The 15,985-nt window shown below is 38.6% G+C and overlaps 1 protein-coding gene across 6 annotated transcripts in view; it reads left to right on the forward strand.

Moving 5' to 3' along the window:
* Window positions 1-15,985, forward strand: part of RYR2 (ryanodine receptor 2) — a 535,490-nt gene that overhangs the window by 388,676 nt on the left and 130,829 nt on the right. For all 6 annotated transcript variants that reach the window (XM_044239419.1, XM_044239420.1, XM_044239421.1 and 3 more), the window contains 3 exons: window positions 9,522-9,582; window positions 10,778-11,016; window positions 12,809-12,890. In XM_044239419.1, coding sequence (XP_044095354.1) covers window positions 9,522-9,582; window positions 10,778-11,016; window positions 12,809-12,890 — 382 coding nt within the window. The remainder of the gene's footprint in view (window positions 1-9,521; window positions 9,583-10,777; window positions 11,017-12,808; window positions 12,891-15,985) is intronic.

Genomic DNA, 15,985 nt, shown 5'->3' on the forward strand with positions numbered 1-15,985 from the left:
GGGGACCCCTTTCCTCAAGTGCAATATTTGCCTTCTCACTGATGAGCATAGTAATAGTCTGTTGTGCTGTTTCTGACTTCGTACCTATTGCAAATTCTTGCTTTTCTATATTTCACTATAATTTTCTTTAAAAAATTTTTGAGGTACTCCATATATAGAACAAAGTACATGAATCTTCAAGTAACTTAATGATGTAGTTTGTTGAAATTTTCCATATATATTTAGATATAGATATAGATATCAAGACAGAATATTACCAGCATCCCAGAAGCCTCCCTTATCCATTTCCCAATTTATAAACTTCTGCAAAGAAACTATATGTAGACCTCCATTACCTCCATTAATTTTGCCTATTCTTTAATATCCTGTTTTTTTTTTAAGGGTCCTATAATTGAAGATAAAGGCGTAGTAAAACTTGTCATACCTCTCAGTATAGACTGAGACTTTAATATTTATTCCATCCCTATTTGATGCTGATATCCCATTTAAGCATTGTATTTTAAATCCCTTAGCCTTTAAATACTATAACTTTTATTTTTTTTTAAAGATTTTATTTATTTATTTGACAGACAGAGATCACAAGTAGGCAGAGAGGCAGACAGAGAGAGAGGAGGAAGCAGGCTCCCTGCTGAGCAGAGAGCCTGATGCGGGGCTCGATCCCAGGACCCTGAGATCATGGCCTGAGCCGAAGGTAGCGGCTTAACCCACTGAGCCATCCAGGCGCCCCGTATAACTTTTATTTTTAATAGGAATTTACTGGAGAGCTAATATGTGTCTTCACCTTAGAAGTGTATTTGTCTGTCTTCTTTATATTATTCTAGTCTCTCCTGTTTTTGTTGTTTCAAATTTGCGTTGACATTTGCCTGTGAAGTAATACAAATTTCAAGAGGCCTTCCTTAATCAAACATTTTCTAATACAGATGCATTAAATCATTGGAATCTTTGAGGCTCACTCATGTTATCTTCACACTTGACAGTGATAACCTGACTTTAGACACTAATAGGATGTCCTGGAAAAATAAGGGGCTTCGAATCGGAAACCTAGACATAAGTGCTGTATTTTGGAACTAGACCAGCTGAATGATTTGATGAGGGACTTGACCTCTTGAACCCTTGTTTTTTGTTTTTTCATTTTTAAAGTAGGTTAAAATGACTCCTAATCTTAAAGCTCCGTTGCACATAGCTGATCTAATGTAGGGTAATGAATGCTCAAATGCTGTGGAAATTTATAACTTTACAGCTTTCAAAGCTAAGGGATCCCTGGTCTTATTTGCCCGGTTTTTATTTAGATAAATCAGACTACAGACGAACCAGACTAGGGGACTTGGCTATTTAAAGTACCTGCACCATGAAGACTTTATAATTTACCCATTTCCAGTGTGAAATGGAAGTGGTATGCCAAGTGGTTTTTTTTTTTTTTTTTTTTTTTGGCTTTTTTTTTTTTGATGTATAGTTCTGCCCTTGTGGATTTCTGTAAAGAGAGAGACCTAATGATATAGGTGTGGTGGTCCTTTATAGTCCTATTAGTCTCTTATTTTTTTAAATTTTCTCCCTTCTTTTACATGATATCATTTTTCTGTATTCTGTGGATAACACAATGATGATCAGAAAGTTTTCCCCGTACTGACTTAGTTCAATTGTTTATGACTTCAGCTAAGGGTAAATTAAGACAGTTTAAAGTGGAAGCTAGCAAAGAAATACCTGGGCTTTGTGTCTCATGAACAATGAGCAAAGATGGAGATGTAGAAAGATACACAGTAACCTTCAACGTATCGGGGAGGTGGGTTTGGAGACACGAGGCAGAACGTTAACATAAACGGAGAAACAAAATACTTGTGGTGAGTTCAGGGTTTGATGAGTAATGGACTACTTATTCCAAGCTGGCTACCACGTTGTCATTACACCTCCAGACTTCATCCGTAGCTGAAACTTACCTGATTGAAGATTTGCCCAATATGGACTTCTATTTGTGTATATCTTTTACCTATTTTAAAATATGTTCTATACACTGAGGCACACTGAGAATTAAAGTGATCAGTCATGTGTTTAATGCTTCATATATTCTTTTTGAGGTGCTTAAACCATTTCATTTTATATTTGAAAAAGGTAAGTTTTTTAAAAAGGGCACAATCCCCTTTCCCCACAGAACAGTAGTTCTGGTATGTCCCTTCCACTACTTTACAGAAAAAAAATAAGAAATGAGTATCTTCATTATACATATAGGCTTTCTGTTTGGATTCTGAGATGCTTGCCAGTGATAGTAAGTTGGTGTACTCTAGTGTTTCAGAAAATTGATTAGGGCATGGATACGCCCAGGCAGGTTGAAAAGTGGGAAGGATTCCATTGGCCATTTTCAAGGACCCATTGTTGACTAATGGAATATTGCTTTTAATCCCGTCATTTTCTCCTGCTTTTGCTAAGTGGCAGTTCTGATTACGAATGTCAAGGCAGTTACACAATACAGAAGCCTTCCTGTTCCAGCCCACTGAAGCCCTTCAGTCAAGTTTAGAGGAAGCAGAATCCATACCTAAGCCTCCAACAGGGACAGCAGTCGTGCCACAGGTGTCCACATATCAGGGCTTCGTAAGGGCTCTATTTTTATATGCAAAAATAAATCTACTGCCTTAATGACATTCATTTGGCACCTTCATTCAGTAAACACTCACTGTGTTCTGCTGTGTGGGAGGCAGTCTTTCAGCTATGCGGATAGGAAAATGAAGATTCCTACACCTGTCCACTCCAGCCAGGCCAATCCAGGTGTCGGTCACCAGTCCTCCTCCGAGAACAAACTGACCATTCTGTCTGCATCCCCTCTTGCTCTTCCAAACCGTGCTCCACAAGAGTCCAATCTCCCCTGAACCAGGTGTCTCCTGTCTCACTCCTGCAAATTCAGTGGCTTCCCTTTGCTTGAAGATAAAAGTTCTCAATCTGGCCGCAATATTGTTTCACAAAGTATTCCCTGTGTACCATTCCATCCTCATTTCTTGGCACATTCTTGCTTGCTCTTGATGGTTCCACCTGAATGGGCCTCTCTCTGCTTATTGAAAGTGGTGGATTCCTTTCTACACCGGGTCTTTGCACGTGCTGTAATTCTTGACTGGAACGGGGTCTAGCAGTCACCTCTCCCTTCCTCCACACCTACCATGGAGTAAGCTGCTCATTCTTGACCTCAACACAAATATTAATCTGTCAGGAAAACCGTCCCCAATCTCCCTAATTTCACTCCCTCCCCTTCTTCTACAACATTCTCAGAGCTCCCAGGACTGATATCCCAGGACCGATATCAACATCTCATTGTTGATATCACCAGATTGACATCTCTCTCTTTCTCTCTCGCACAAACCTCTCAGCTCACTGAGGGCCTATTCTTGTATCTGAGGTCTGACACATAGTAGGTATTGTATCAATATCTGATGACTGAATGAGTGAACCAACTAGGTCCTACCTTCAGGAAGCCTATAGTCTAATAGAGAAGAGCAGACACTAAGAACAAGGCAGTAAGAACTCTTGATTTGGAACTTTTCTTAACATTCACGAGTAAGTGAAATTTTCCTTTTTTTTTTTTTTTTTTTTTTGCTTATGAGATTATTAAGAAAAATGTAGTATCCAATTATCCCACAATTTATAAGAATCACATTTAAGGGGCGCCTGGGTGGCTCAGTGGGTTAAGCCGCTGCCTTCGGCTCAGGTCATGATCTCAGGGTCCTGGGATCGAGTCCCGCATCAGGCTCTCTGCTCAGCGGGGAGCCTGCTTCCTCCTCTCTCTCTGCCTGCCTCTCTGCCTACTTGTAATCTCTCTCTGTCAAATAAATAAATAAAATCTTTAAAAAAAAAAAAAAAGAATCACATTTAAAAATAATTATTCCTTAAGCTGTCTGAGAAAACCCATAGGGCACTTATGCTGAAAAAGTAACACTTAAGTAATGACTTTTCAAACATGATCATTGAACCTGACCTGTAGTGATCATTTGAGCTTCAGGAAGAATTTGAGAAGCTTGGCACAAAGCAATTGTCCTTTGGAGGCCTATTCTACTTACCCATTTTCTGGGGAATTTTTAACATTATTAACCAGATAGCAAATTGTCCAGAGTTACTGGAGAGTTTCCAGATTTGATGGTGTTGAAACTTCTAGGAAGGCCTGGACTCCAGCAAGCACTCAGTAACATAGCGAGCATAGGACCCCAGAATTTCTTCAGGTTGGACCTCAGGGACCTTAGACCCAAACATGGCCCATTATAAATTCCATTCCAGTATTAACAGCAGGACTTCATTTAAATACTATCCTATATTTAAATGAAGCAGTAGTTCTTGTTAAGAGGTTGGGTTTTCTCCCAGCAGGTGGGGAATGCCTGATTTAAACTGCCACCTAAATCTTAATGTTATGTGTGGAAGCATTTCAAGAGTAAAGTTACTAATAGATTCGATTCTCTCAGTTGGTGTCTCCCCCTGATTAAGACATTAGTGGGTTAGGTTGATGTTCATTCATCTGTTCTCTGCTCACCCCCAGAACCCACTGAGGTGTTTACAATGAGGACTACTCTCTCCTGTGAAGAGACAGTAGAAAATTAGCTCATGTACGTGTTATCCCTAAGAAGGCTCAGATGGTGCTTACTTTTGTTTCCTAGGACACAGAATGAAAGGAGATTTACCTAAAGTCCTCAGAGTCTCTGAGGATAGTGCATATCTGAGAACTGAACCTGTCATTACTCTGGGTATCTAGTAGTTCAGTTATGCACAGTCTGCTGCTTTCTGATTATTGCTGTCAGCACTAGAGGACCATTAAGGTCTTCCCCTAACGTAACATTTCTGTGGCTTGATGGCACTATACATGGCAAAGACAAGAATTTCCTGGATTTAACTTGTTTTATATGTTACATAAAAAATAACCTATTTTGAGGTGCCTGGGTGGCTTAGTGGGTTAAGCCTCTGCCTTCAGCTCAGGTCATGATCTCAGGGTCCTGGGATCGAGCTCCGCATCAGGCTCTCTGCTTGGCAGGGAGCCTGCTTCCCCCCTTTCTTACTTGTGATCTCTGTCAAATAAATAAATAAAATCTTTTAAAAAAAGAAGCTATTTTTAATAAAACTAAAAAAAAAAACCCATTTCTTACAGAGAGATACATTCAGTCAGCAATATCCCAATTAAATCCCTGTAATAAAGATCATATCAGAAAACAGTATTGGAGCAATACAGATGTTTCTTTTCCCTGGACATATCTCTATGAGAGAATGTCCTGATTTTGGAGTAAATAAATAGAATATGTAATTATGTAAATTATATTTGCCATTTAGCTGAAACTTCTTGCCAAGTTAAAGTTTCAGTAATTCAGTAATATCTACTAATAATTCAGCAATGCCCCTCGTTATGTCTTTTTTTTAGGTTTTTTGGTTTTTTTTTAAATTTCTTTGACAGAGAGAGACAGCAAGAGAGGGAACACAAGTGGGGGAGTAGGAGAGGGAGAAGCAGGCTTCCTGTCGAGTAGGGAGACCACTGTTGGGCTCCATCCCAGGACTCTGGGATCAAGACCTGAGCCGAAGGCAGATACTTAATGACTGAGCCACCCAGGCACCCCAAACTTTGCTATTTTTATTTCTGAGTTATAGTATTGTGTGAGAGTTGGTACAATGATTTTTAAAAACTGGATGCTTGCTATTTGTCGCTCTTAGACTCAGGTAAAAGTTACGATTTTAGTGATGTACCTTTAATGTTTACACACTGATGCAAACCCTGTCTTAAAGATAAACGGGCCATCCACAGGTGTTTCCTTAGGTGTTTAGGAGTGATGCAGGTATGCTTGAAGACAAGGGAAGTTGTTTTGACCTTAAAAGAGCATGAACTGAAAAGTATCAGACTTTTGGTTTTTAGTCTAGTCTGAGCCGTGAAGTAATTTCATGTAGTTAAATACTTGAAAATGCAATCATCACTTTAAAATTTCACCATCCTACTACACTTTCACTTGTCTTTCCTGTTCTTACTGATAAGATGATTGACATTTCTGGTGAGGTTGATCTGGAAGCCTTAAGAAAGGCAGGATGCGGACAATTCTTATTTTATTTGAAACTCCTGGAGCACCTGGGTGGCTCAGTGGATTAAGCCTCTGCCTTCGGCTCAGGTCGTGATCTCAGGGTCCTCGGATCAAGCCCCACATCAGGATCTCTGCTCAGCAGGGATCCTGCTTCCCCCTCTCTCTCTGCCTGCCTCTCTGCCTACTTGTGATCTCTGTCTGTCAAATACATAAATAAAATCTTAAAAAAAAAAAAACCAAACTCCTACTACAAGATTTATCTCTTTAAGACTAACCATTAGTTGGACTTTTTCCTCCGCTGATAGAACAGATGCTTTTGTTTGGTCTGTGCCAAGAAATGTTGAAGATTCTGTTAATACCTTTCCTGTGTTTGTTAGGGTCCTTTCTCCACCATTTTTCTTACTGAGGTGTTGCCATTCAGAGTTATACGGCACTTTCCATGGAGCACAGGGAAATGTGTTGGTTTGTGGAGCCTGCGGCTTGAGAGTCTGCAATCACAGAAATTTCACATTCACCACATGCATTTCCATCTGACCCGTAGAACTTCCTGGCCATTGGTATGGTTTCCTTGTCTTCAAAACCCATAAGATCCCACTGAATGCCTGCTGTGGGCCAGACGCTATCCTAGGGACCGGCCTACAACAGGGAACAAAAGTTCCACCTCATGAGTGGGGCCCTTACGAAACTCCTTCTTACGAATGGAGGTTTAAAATACCCCAACCACTCTTTTGGAAAGGGGCACAGCCAGGCTCAGGACAAAGTACAAACACTGGTCATCTGTACGAGGAACCAGCAGACTGGAAGGGAAAGGGAAAAAGAACTGAGTTTAGGGTTTTTTTGTTTTTTTGTTTTTTTTAAAGATTTTATTTATTTGAAAGAGAGAGATCACCAGTAGGCAGAGAGGCAGGCAGAGAGAGAGGGGGAAGCAGGATCCCTGCTAAGCAGAGATCCTGACGCAGGGCTGGATCCCAGGACCCTGAGATCATGACCCGATCTGAAGGCAGAGGCTTAACCCACTGAGCCACCCAGGCACCCCAGGAATCGTGAGTTTTAGGTCCAGATTAAGGGGCCAGCTTCTCTGACTTGGCACTAAGTAATGGTTGTACATTGCCCTGTGTCCCGTCTTCCTCCTGGGCCCTTATCTTTCTCCTTTTCTACTTGGAAACAGCAGAGGCCCTGAGACCTTTTGTCTTCTGTATTTACTTACATGGTAGCTTATTTCATTCAGGCCCACAATTTTTGAAAGTCTCCGTATGCATATCAGTATGCTTATGGTGCTCAGCTCAGATCTGTTCCCTGCGTCCCAGATTTGTGTACCCATTGCCTGCTCTGCCTCTCTACCTGAGATCAGCAGGCCCATCACATTCAACCTGTCCAATACAAAGCCTGCCACCCCCCGCCCCTCCTCTTCTCTCTCCTTCACTCCTTTCTGGTGCTCTTTCCACATCGGGAAATCTATCACCGTTCACCCAGTTGCTCATACAAGTGGTCACCTAAACAGTCTTGTCATTCGATATCCTTGACTCCTTCCCCTCTCATCTCACATTTAGGACATAAGCAAATCTTTAAATTCTAAATTCCATCAGTCCTCTGATTCTAGATGACTCTAGTAGCTTCCTAACTGGCTTCACTTTTGCCCTTCCAGAGTTTTGCACATGGTGAATTAATCCTTTTAAAATATAAATCAGATTCCCTTCCTGTTCAAAAACCTTAAGAATGTTTCCCTATTGCACTTTGGGGAAAAAAAAAAAAAAGTTCTTGCACTGGTTTCAAGACTCTAGAACCTGGCCACTCCCTTCCTCTCCACCTCTTAAGTTCCCTTCTTTCCCCCAAATCTTGATCATGCATCAGCCACCTCCACTTCTTTCCCTGGAATACCAGCTTCATCTTCTGCCTCAGACCCTTTGCACATGCTGGCCCCTCTGTCTGGGTCCTTCTCCCAGATCTATGCATAATTCCTTCCTTCATTCAAATCTCTGCTCAGGTACCACCTTCTTAGAAAGGGCTTTGTGACCACTCACCATATTAGTCTGTCCAGTTGCTCTAATCCCTATTCCCTGATATAGATAAATTGTAATTATATAACATATAATATAAATTATTTAATTATACAGAATTAACATCATCTACAAATATGAAATACTTTCTTTAGTGTAGCCTGATATTATGTTTCCAATTGATTTTTTTTCTTAATATTTTATTACCTGTGTCCCCCACTAAAATGCAAGTACCATGAGAACTCTCTTTCACGTATTACTGGGACTTTGAGAATACCTGATATTTGACAAGTTATTGTTGAGTGAAAGAATCATTAAATGCATAATACTTCTACGGACCTCAGAGGACACTCTAGGACTGCCACTAGGATCAATAGACAAGGACATACCAAATTCTGCCTTTCTGCTGATTTTGCCTTTATTATTACCAGAAATTCTGAGACTCAGGGCACAAGATGAATGGAACATTTTACTTAAGAACTCAGAGTCTAGCAATGAATACCTTGTTTTTCCTCCTTATCTGTATCAGATCACTAAACTTGGCTTGTCCAGATTCCAGGGTAGTTGTTAATTTTCATGTATATTTAATTCATTTTAGGATTTTTTTTTTTGCACAAGGAGTATAACATTAAGAAATTTTACAAAAACTTATATCCCAGTAGAAATTGTTAATCTCTGGACCCTGGAAATGACTATATATTATAAATAGGAAAGTATAAAATGAGGAAGTAACTTATCAGAACGTCTTGTGAGTGGTCCAGTTCGTAACTTTGGATTCATCATTTTGTGTATTTGCTCTCATGTATCTTTATCACAAAGTAGGATGGACATAGTAATTGTGTAATTCATATCTTTGTACTTTCTGATAAAACATGCCAATGAGAGTGGGTGAATTTCATCTGACTTTCAAGAAAAGTCATCCCCATTTCAAATCTCTCATAAGAAGAGGATTAAACTTTTTCAGCCACAGATGCTTTTATTTACCAGACAATTTACTGGTTTTTCCCACCAAAGACCAAAAACATTCAGGCACATTAATTCATCTTAATGCAGTTGGATGGAATCAGAAAGCAGACACCCGTGGGTAATTAAAAGGGAGTGAAACTTATTAGACTTTTAGCCCACCTCCTTTTATAAACATATGAGTTCCCTTGAAAAGTTGACTCACAACTTGACTGAGAAAGAAGACAAGCCAGTATGGGTAGGCGAACATATTTGAAGAATTCAGTTAAAACACGTCAGCCTGGCACAATGCTTTGAATGCTTCTTGAGTATGTCAGCTCTTTGATGAGACATGCTTTCTTGCTTTTCTCCTTACATTTGCATAACCACTTTTGAGCAGAAATCCTGCATGATTTCAAACTTAAGTATCAGAAAATCGTTTTAATCGAGTTGTTATGGAATTGTACCATTGACTAATTTTTTGGTACACAAATCTTTCTGGAAAAGAACAGTGAGAAATCCTCAGTGCAATTTATACAACCTTTTGTTTCCTCTATAGGAAATGATGCCACATCAATTGTCAACTGCCTTCATATTTTGGGTCAGACCTTGGATGCCAGGTAAGTGGACACATTTTTGTCTACATGGCTGTAGGAGTGCCACACGAGAATAATAAGACTCACCTTGTCTCTTGATTTAATTTTTTGGAATTGTAATAAAGACTTAAGTGGGGGTGAAAAGAATATTTCATAAATGACAGATATAATGGCACTTTATTATTTCTAGGATCTTTTCTAAATTGTTATTCAAATTTCAAGTAATTGCAGTGGCATCTAGATATGTCATGGAGGGTTGAATTGGGAATGTATCACATGCAAGAGAAAGGGTGAGCTCCAACTTCAGAGGTCTTTGTAGCTTCTGGGTCTGGTACCATTGTGCTCCGCATTTGTGATAACATTTAGCTTTACAGGAACAGGGTTTTAGTCTTATGTTATAGATGAATATGAAGCTTAAGATTGCATAGTAAGTGTGGAAGTAGACCAGTTCCCAAGTGTGTGTACTTTCTACTCTGCCCTCCTGGCAACATGACTAGAAACCCAACAGGTTGCCTAAAAGCAAAACCAGTGTATCTCATGGGGTTGATTCAACCTTTAAGCCATACATGTATTTCATTTATTATCCAGGATAAATCTAAATAAGAATTCCTAAATGTCTCCTATAGAGGAGATGCCATGATGCTATTTACTGTCACATTTAAAATTTTATGTGAGGCCTTTTGTGTGATAGATGAAGAAAAGTAGATGCTATTATATACCTTCATTGCCTCCTAGACATAGTGGCATTAGAGGGTGACTTCTGTACAAAGTTCCTCCTCTGGAGGCTTGTTTAGCTGGCTGCTACTTAAGGAACAAAAACATCTATCTCATTTCATGACTTGGTTGAGCTGGGATTCAATGTTTCTCTCACACTCGTTGCCTCAGGAAACATTTTGGTTGTCTTAGATTTAGGATTAAGTCAAAGGGCTCAAAAACTGTGGTTTTTTGTCAGAGTATAAAACAAACACTCTCCATATTTGAAAATGGTGGTAGAAAAAACAGAGCATTATCACTGACTTTGGATCAGCGTCCTAATTACGTAGACTGTGAGGGCATTCAGGAAAGGTGATGGGCTTACAGAGCCATACTGCTCTGAGTTCAAGTACACTGGAAAAATTGGGAGTGAATTAAAAAGAGTTGACTGAGTGACTGTAATGAGTAAATCGAGGTAGAAGCATGTTTGATTTGTATCCCACTTGCTCCCTTCTTTCCTTCCTAGGACTGTGATGAAGACTGGCCTAGAGAGTGTTAAAAGCGCGCTCCGAGCTTTTCTGGACAACGCCGCGGAGGACCTGGAGAAGACCATGGAGAACCTCAAGCAGGGCCAGTTCACCCACACCCGAAACCAACCCAGAGGGGTCACTCAGATTATCAATTACACCACGGTGGCTCTGTTGCCGATGCTGTCGTCATTATTTGAGCATATTGGCCAGCATCAGTTTGGAGAAGATCTAATATGTATGTAAATCTGTTACTTAGAGTCTCATTATCTAATAGTACAATGAGAAATCATAAAAGCTCCATCTAGTTACTGAAACCCTGCCGACTCATTAAAATGCACGTTTGTCTTTTTGTTTTTTCTTCTGCACAACATTATTAGGTTGGCATTTGAGTTACAGAAACCATTTTTATAGAGTTAGGCCCCCGAGTCACGTGGATTCCCAGAAAGGAACGGTAAGGTCATAGCTGTGGGCTCTCACTTCCACCTCATTGAAGCCCAGGTTCCAACTTTTACTATTTCTGTGTTCTCTCCTTCCGTGGAATTTTCCCAGTGCAGTTGAAGCATGGGACATGCAACAGTAAATGTTTTTGAATTATTTTGAGTCAGTGCTGATTGTTTCCACAAGCTGTGTGACCAACGAATAGGGAGGTGACGGCGACAGAATCTGTGTAAATCATTGGTCTACTAGGGTGGCTCACATATTTTTTGTTTATAGGTTTCAGTCTGTTTTCATGGGGGATTTAATCAGCTGTTTCTGCCTGGAACCATAATTCTTAAAAATTTCCACAGATTGCTCAAAACAATGTGAAAATACAAATAATATCAGACCTGTCCCAGTTTCCTGCTCTCCTGCTGATATGAACATGAAAGAAGATGTAAGCCCTTGTTAAACAGGCACGTGGGTCTTCAGGACAGACACACCTACTCAGACTCCCAACCTTGTAGGTCTCCCAGGGGAAGCAGAGCTCTGGGTGAAAACCACTGCGTTACTCAGTGGGGAATACCACTGCTACTCACTAAACATTTCCTTAAACCATTGTAGGAACATTGCTTACAGTGCAGAGTGGATGTGGGAACAGCTCTGGAACACAGGAATGATTTCTCCATTCCTATCATGGTAGACTCTTTAAGAAATGGTAGAAGCACTGGAATTAAAAACCCAGGGTTCTTAGGGGTTTTGCCTCTGAAACATGTCTTCTTGCATCATAGATCATGTGTAACATTTTATTTTATTTTTTGGCATCACTTTAGGCTTGACTTACCTATGCCTTTAATGTTGGGTCAGAAATAATCACTAACTCACTACCTTCTCCAACATTGTTTATTGTTTGCTTAGGGGTTAAAATAAAAGACATGGTCTTTGTATCCCTTCAGAAGAGGAGACAGAATCTACCCCTCCTCCCAGACAGTCTCATGCTTAATTTTATTCTCAAAGAATAAATCTCTCCTTTTTTCTTCTATCTAGAGAAAAATTATAAAAAAATGTTCTTGAGGATGTTCTCAATAATTATACTATATTCTTTGGAATGCTTTCAGCTCCTTAAAGCAAAGAATTCAGTTTGGGGGATAGTTTTTGTATTTCATTTTACTTATCTATTTGTTCTAATTTTGCTTTTTTTTTTTTTCATGTTTTTTTTCCAATTTATTTATTTTCAGAAAAACAGTATTCATTATTTTTTCACCACACCCAGTGCTCCATGCAAGCCGTGCCCTCTATAATACCCACCACCTGGTACCCCAACCTCCCACCCCCCCGCCACTTCAAACCCCTCAGATTGTTTTTCAGAGTCCATAGTCTCTCATGGTTCACCTCCCCTTCCAATTTACCCAAAAGCACATACCCTCCCCAATGTCCATAACCCTACCCCCCTTCTCCCAAACCCCCTCCCCCCAGCAACCCACAGTTTGTTTTCTGATATTAAGAGTCTTAGCATACCCTTAGTATGGAATTTTGGTTTCAGCCTAAACTTTCTTAGGGCAGCATATAAATAACAAGTATTTTTTGTTCTTGTTTCTGTTTTTCCTTAGTGGAAGATGTACAGGTATCATGTTACAGAATTCTGACTAGCTTGTATGCTCTAGGAACCAGCAAAAGTATTTATGTTGAAAGGTAAGATTTTAAAACTTTAACTTTGTATTAAAGCTGTTTCAAGTGTTGTAACTATTTGTTTCAAATCTTTGCTTTCTCAGTTTTTCCTTAGTTATAAACTAAACAACAAGATTAATATATTGAATTCCTTGAGAGTAATAGAACAATCTTTAAGCTGAATTTGAATTGATATAATAAGATTCAACCAAATTTTGTGGGGGCGGGGAAGGTAAAGCAATAATGGTAAAGCTAATGTAAAGAATGTAAAGATTAAAGAGGGTGTTTATGAGTTTTATGAAGGAGTCTGCTAGAACAGTTTCTCATTGTATGTTTGAAAAGCAAAATGGGCGTGAATATCGGCAGTTATTAGAATGAGCTTTGTTTTTCCATGTTCTCACATTGAAGAGGAAGAGATTATCAGATGATGTGGACAGGTCAAGATAAGGACTCCCCATTACATTTAAGATAAAAGGTCACTGGTGATTCCACTAAAAGATTTCTGTGAAAAAGAGAAGAGAAAACGTTTTTTAAAATGTTAGACTAAAGAAAAGGACATTCAGAGAGAAGACTGATAAATAAAATTAATATATGAATGGATATTCTGATGGAATAATATTGAAAAGATGTAAATGCTTCCCAAAGTAATCTATAGTTAATTATAATAAAATTTCAAGTGGAAATTTGCTTTTTATTGAATTTGACAAAATAATTTAAAGGCTCATTTGAAAGAATAACTCATAAGACTAGCCAATAAAATTTTGAGAGAGGACAAAGTGATGGAATGATACTCATTTGGCCTACCAGATATTACAACTTAAAAGTATCAATAATTAAAATATGGTTGCAAGTGCATAGAGATAGGACAGTAAATCGATGTAAAAGGATAATTCCGTTCATGCATATTTTTTACCAGGTTTTTTTTTTTTTTTTTTTTTAAGATTTATGTATTTGTTCTGGGGAGTGTGGCTGCATGAATGAGCATGAGAGGTGGGGAAAGGGGCAGCGGGAGCAGGAGACTCTCCAGCAGACCCATGCTGAGTGCAGAGCCGGACGCTGGGCTTAATCTCAGGACCCTGAGATCATGACCTGAGCCAAAATCAGGAGTCCAAGCTTAACCAGTTGTGCCACCCAGGCACCCCTTCCCTGCCTTTTTAATTAATCTCTATTTTCATATGATTTTTATGCCTTCAAAAGATTTTATACTAAGGATATTTTATAATTTATTGAAATGTTACTTTATTTTTGATTTGCAGGCTGTTTTTCTCATTTCCATAGATAACGCTAAATCTACGTTCATAGTTTTCTGCGTATATTTCTTTTTATTTATTTTAGCTACAATCTCAGAATTTAAAAATGTGGGTTAAAGAGTAGTGACATATAATAATTATGATACACGTCTCGCTGTCTCTTCAGAAAATTGATTCAGTTGATACTGTCAAGTTTTATGAAAGAATTCTTATTTCCTCACATTTTCCTCATTTCTGTTACTCTTTTTACTATTTAAAAATATAACAGTTAAATATGGGGTTCAGTTTGTCTTTTCAAATTCATTTCCCTAATTCCTGGTTCCTACCCATTCTTTGTGTGGTTTGTCATTTTTCTTTATTTTGTGAGTTACCTTTCATATCTGTTATACTTTTTTTATTAATGTGTTGTTGATGAATGAATTTTATTAAGAGGTTAAAAACTTTTAACCTCTTGCCTGTTATTTCTACCATCTTTGTGACTTTTAGCATTTTCATAACTTCATAGTGGTTATATATAAAATCATGTACAGATAATGTTTTATGACATGGAAAATTTGATTTTTATATAATCTATTAATTATCTCATGGGTTTTTATTCCCCTTAATGTAATATTTTTAGACAGGTTATACCATACTTATAACAGTTAGAAATTCAAATATTTATTCTCTTAGGTTTTTCATTCTTTTAGTTGTTTAAATTTAGCTTTTTAATCCTTTGCTCATTCAATAAATAAAGATTAAATGCCAGGTTCTCTGATACATCAGTAAGCAAGATAGAGGCCTATTCTTAAGGAGCTTATACCTAATGGGGAAACAGAAAACAAAACAAATAAAGTGGAAAATGTCATACTGGCATGTTGTCGTGTGTGAATAAGCAGACAATAAAGAGAATGACATGGGGTACTTGAGAATGTATGTTTGAGAACATGATTTTTTAGAACTTTCCTCCATTCAGTGGAAAGCAGGTAGTAGATTAGTAGATAAATCAGGTATAATGGGTCTGTGTCGGATAGCTTCTGTTTTCTCTATGAAGTATGCCTCAGCCAAGAGATGGTTGAAAAAGGAAATGTAAGAAGTAGGCAAGTAGAGAATGTCTGAAGTGATCCTTTCTGGAGTAAGATGGAATTTACTAGAAATGAATCTGAATTTCCTATTTCTCTTTAGTGTTACATGGAATTTAAATTAAATGTCTAAAATCATCCACCACCTGGAAAGTACTGATTTTTAATTGAAATGTAGCTGGCATACAATGTCACATTAGTTTCAGGTATACAGGGTAGTGATTGGACAGTTGTGTACATTACTCTGTGTTCACCACTGTAAATGTAATTACATGTATCATCAGGCAACACTGTTACAGTATTATTGACTGTATTCCCTATGCTGCACTTTTCATCTCTGTGACTTATTTTATTGTTTTTAAAGATTTATTTATTTTAGAGAGAGAGTGAGCGCAATGAGGGAGAGGGAGGGAGAGGCAGTGGGGGAGAATCCTCAAGCAGACTCCCCATTGAGTGGGAATCCAGACCTGGGGCTCAGTCCCACTACACTGAGATCATGACCTGAGCCAAAATTAAGAGTCAGACGCTTAACCGACCGAGCCACCCAGGTGCCCCTCTGTGACTTATTTTATATCTAGAAGTTTGTGCCTCTTAATCCTCATTAACCTATTTCACTTATCCCCCCAACTCCCTCCCCAAGTAGTGATTTATTAAATATTTCTTTTATTTGCTGATTTAAAATGAAAACATCATATTCTGAGGCAATACATATACTAGATTGTATTTTTAGAACCTCTGTTCCATTCTATTATTTGATTTTTTAAGTGATTAGATCATTACCTTGTAGCCTGACTTGTTAGTAGTTAGT

This window comes from Neovison vison, chromosome 2, assembly GCF_020171115.1.
Source record: "Neovison vison isolate M4711 chromosome 2, ASM_NN_V1, whole genome shotgun sequence".
Taxonomy (NCBI): Eukaryota; Metazoa; Chordata; class Mammalia; order Carnivora; family Mustelidae; genus Neogale; species Neogale vison.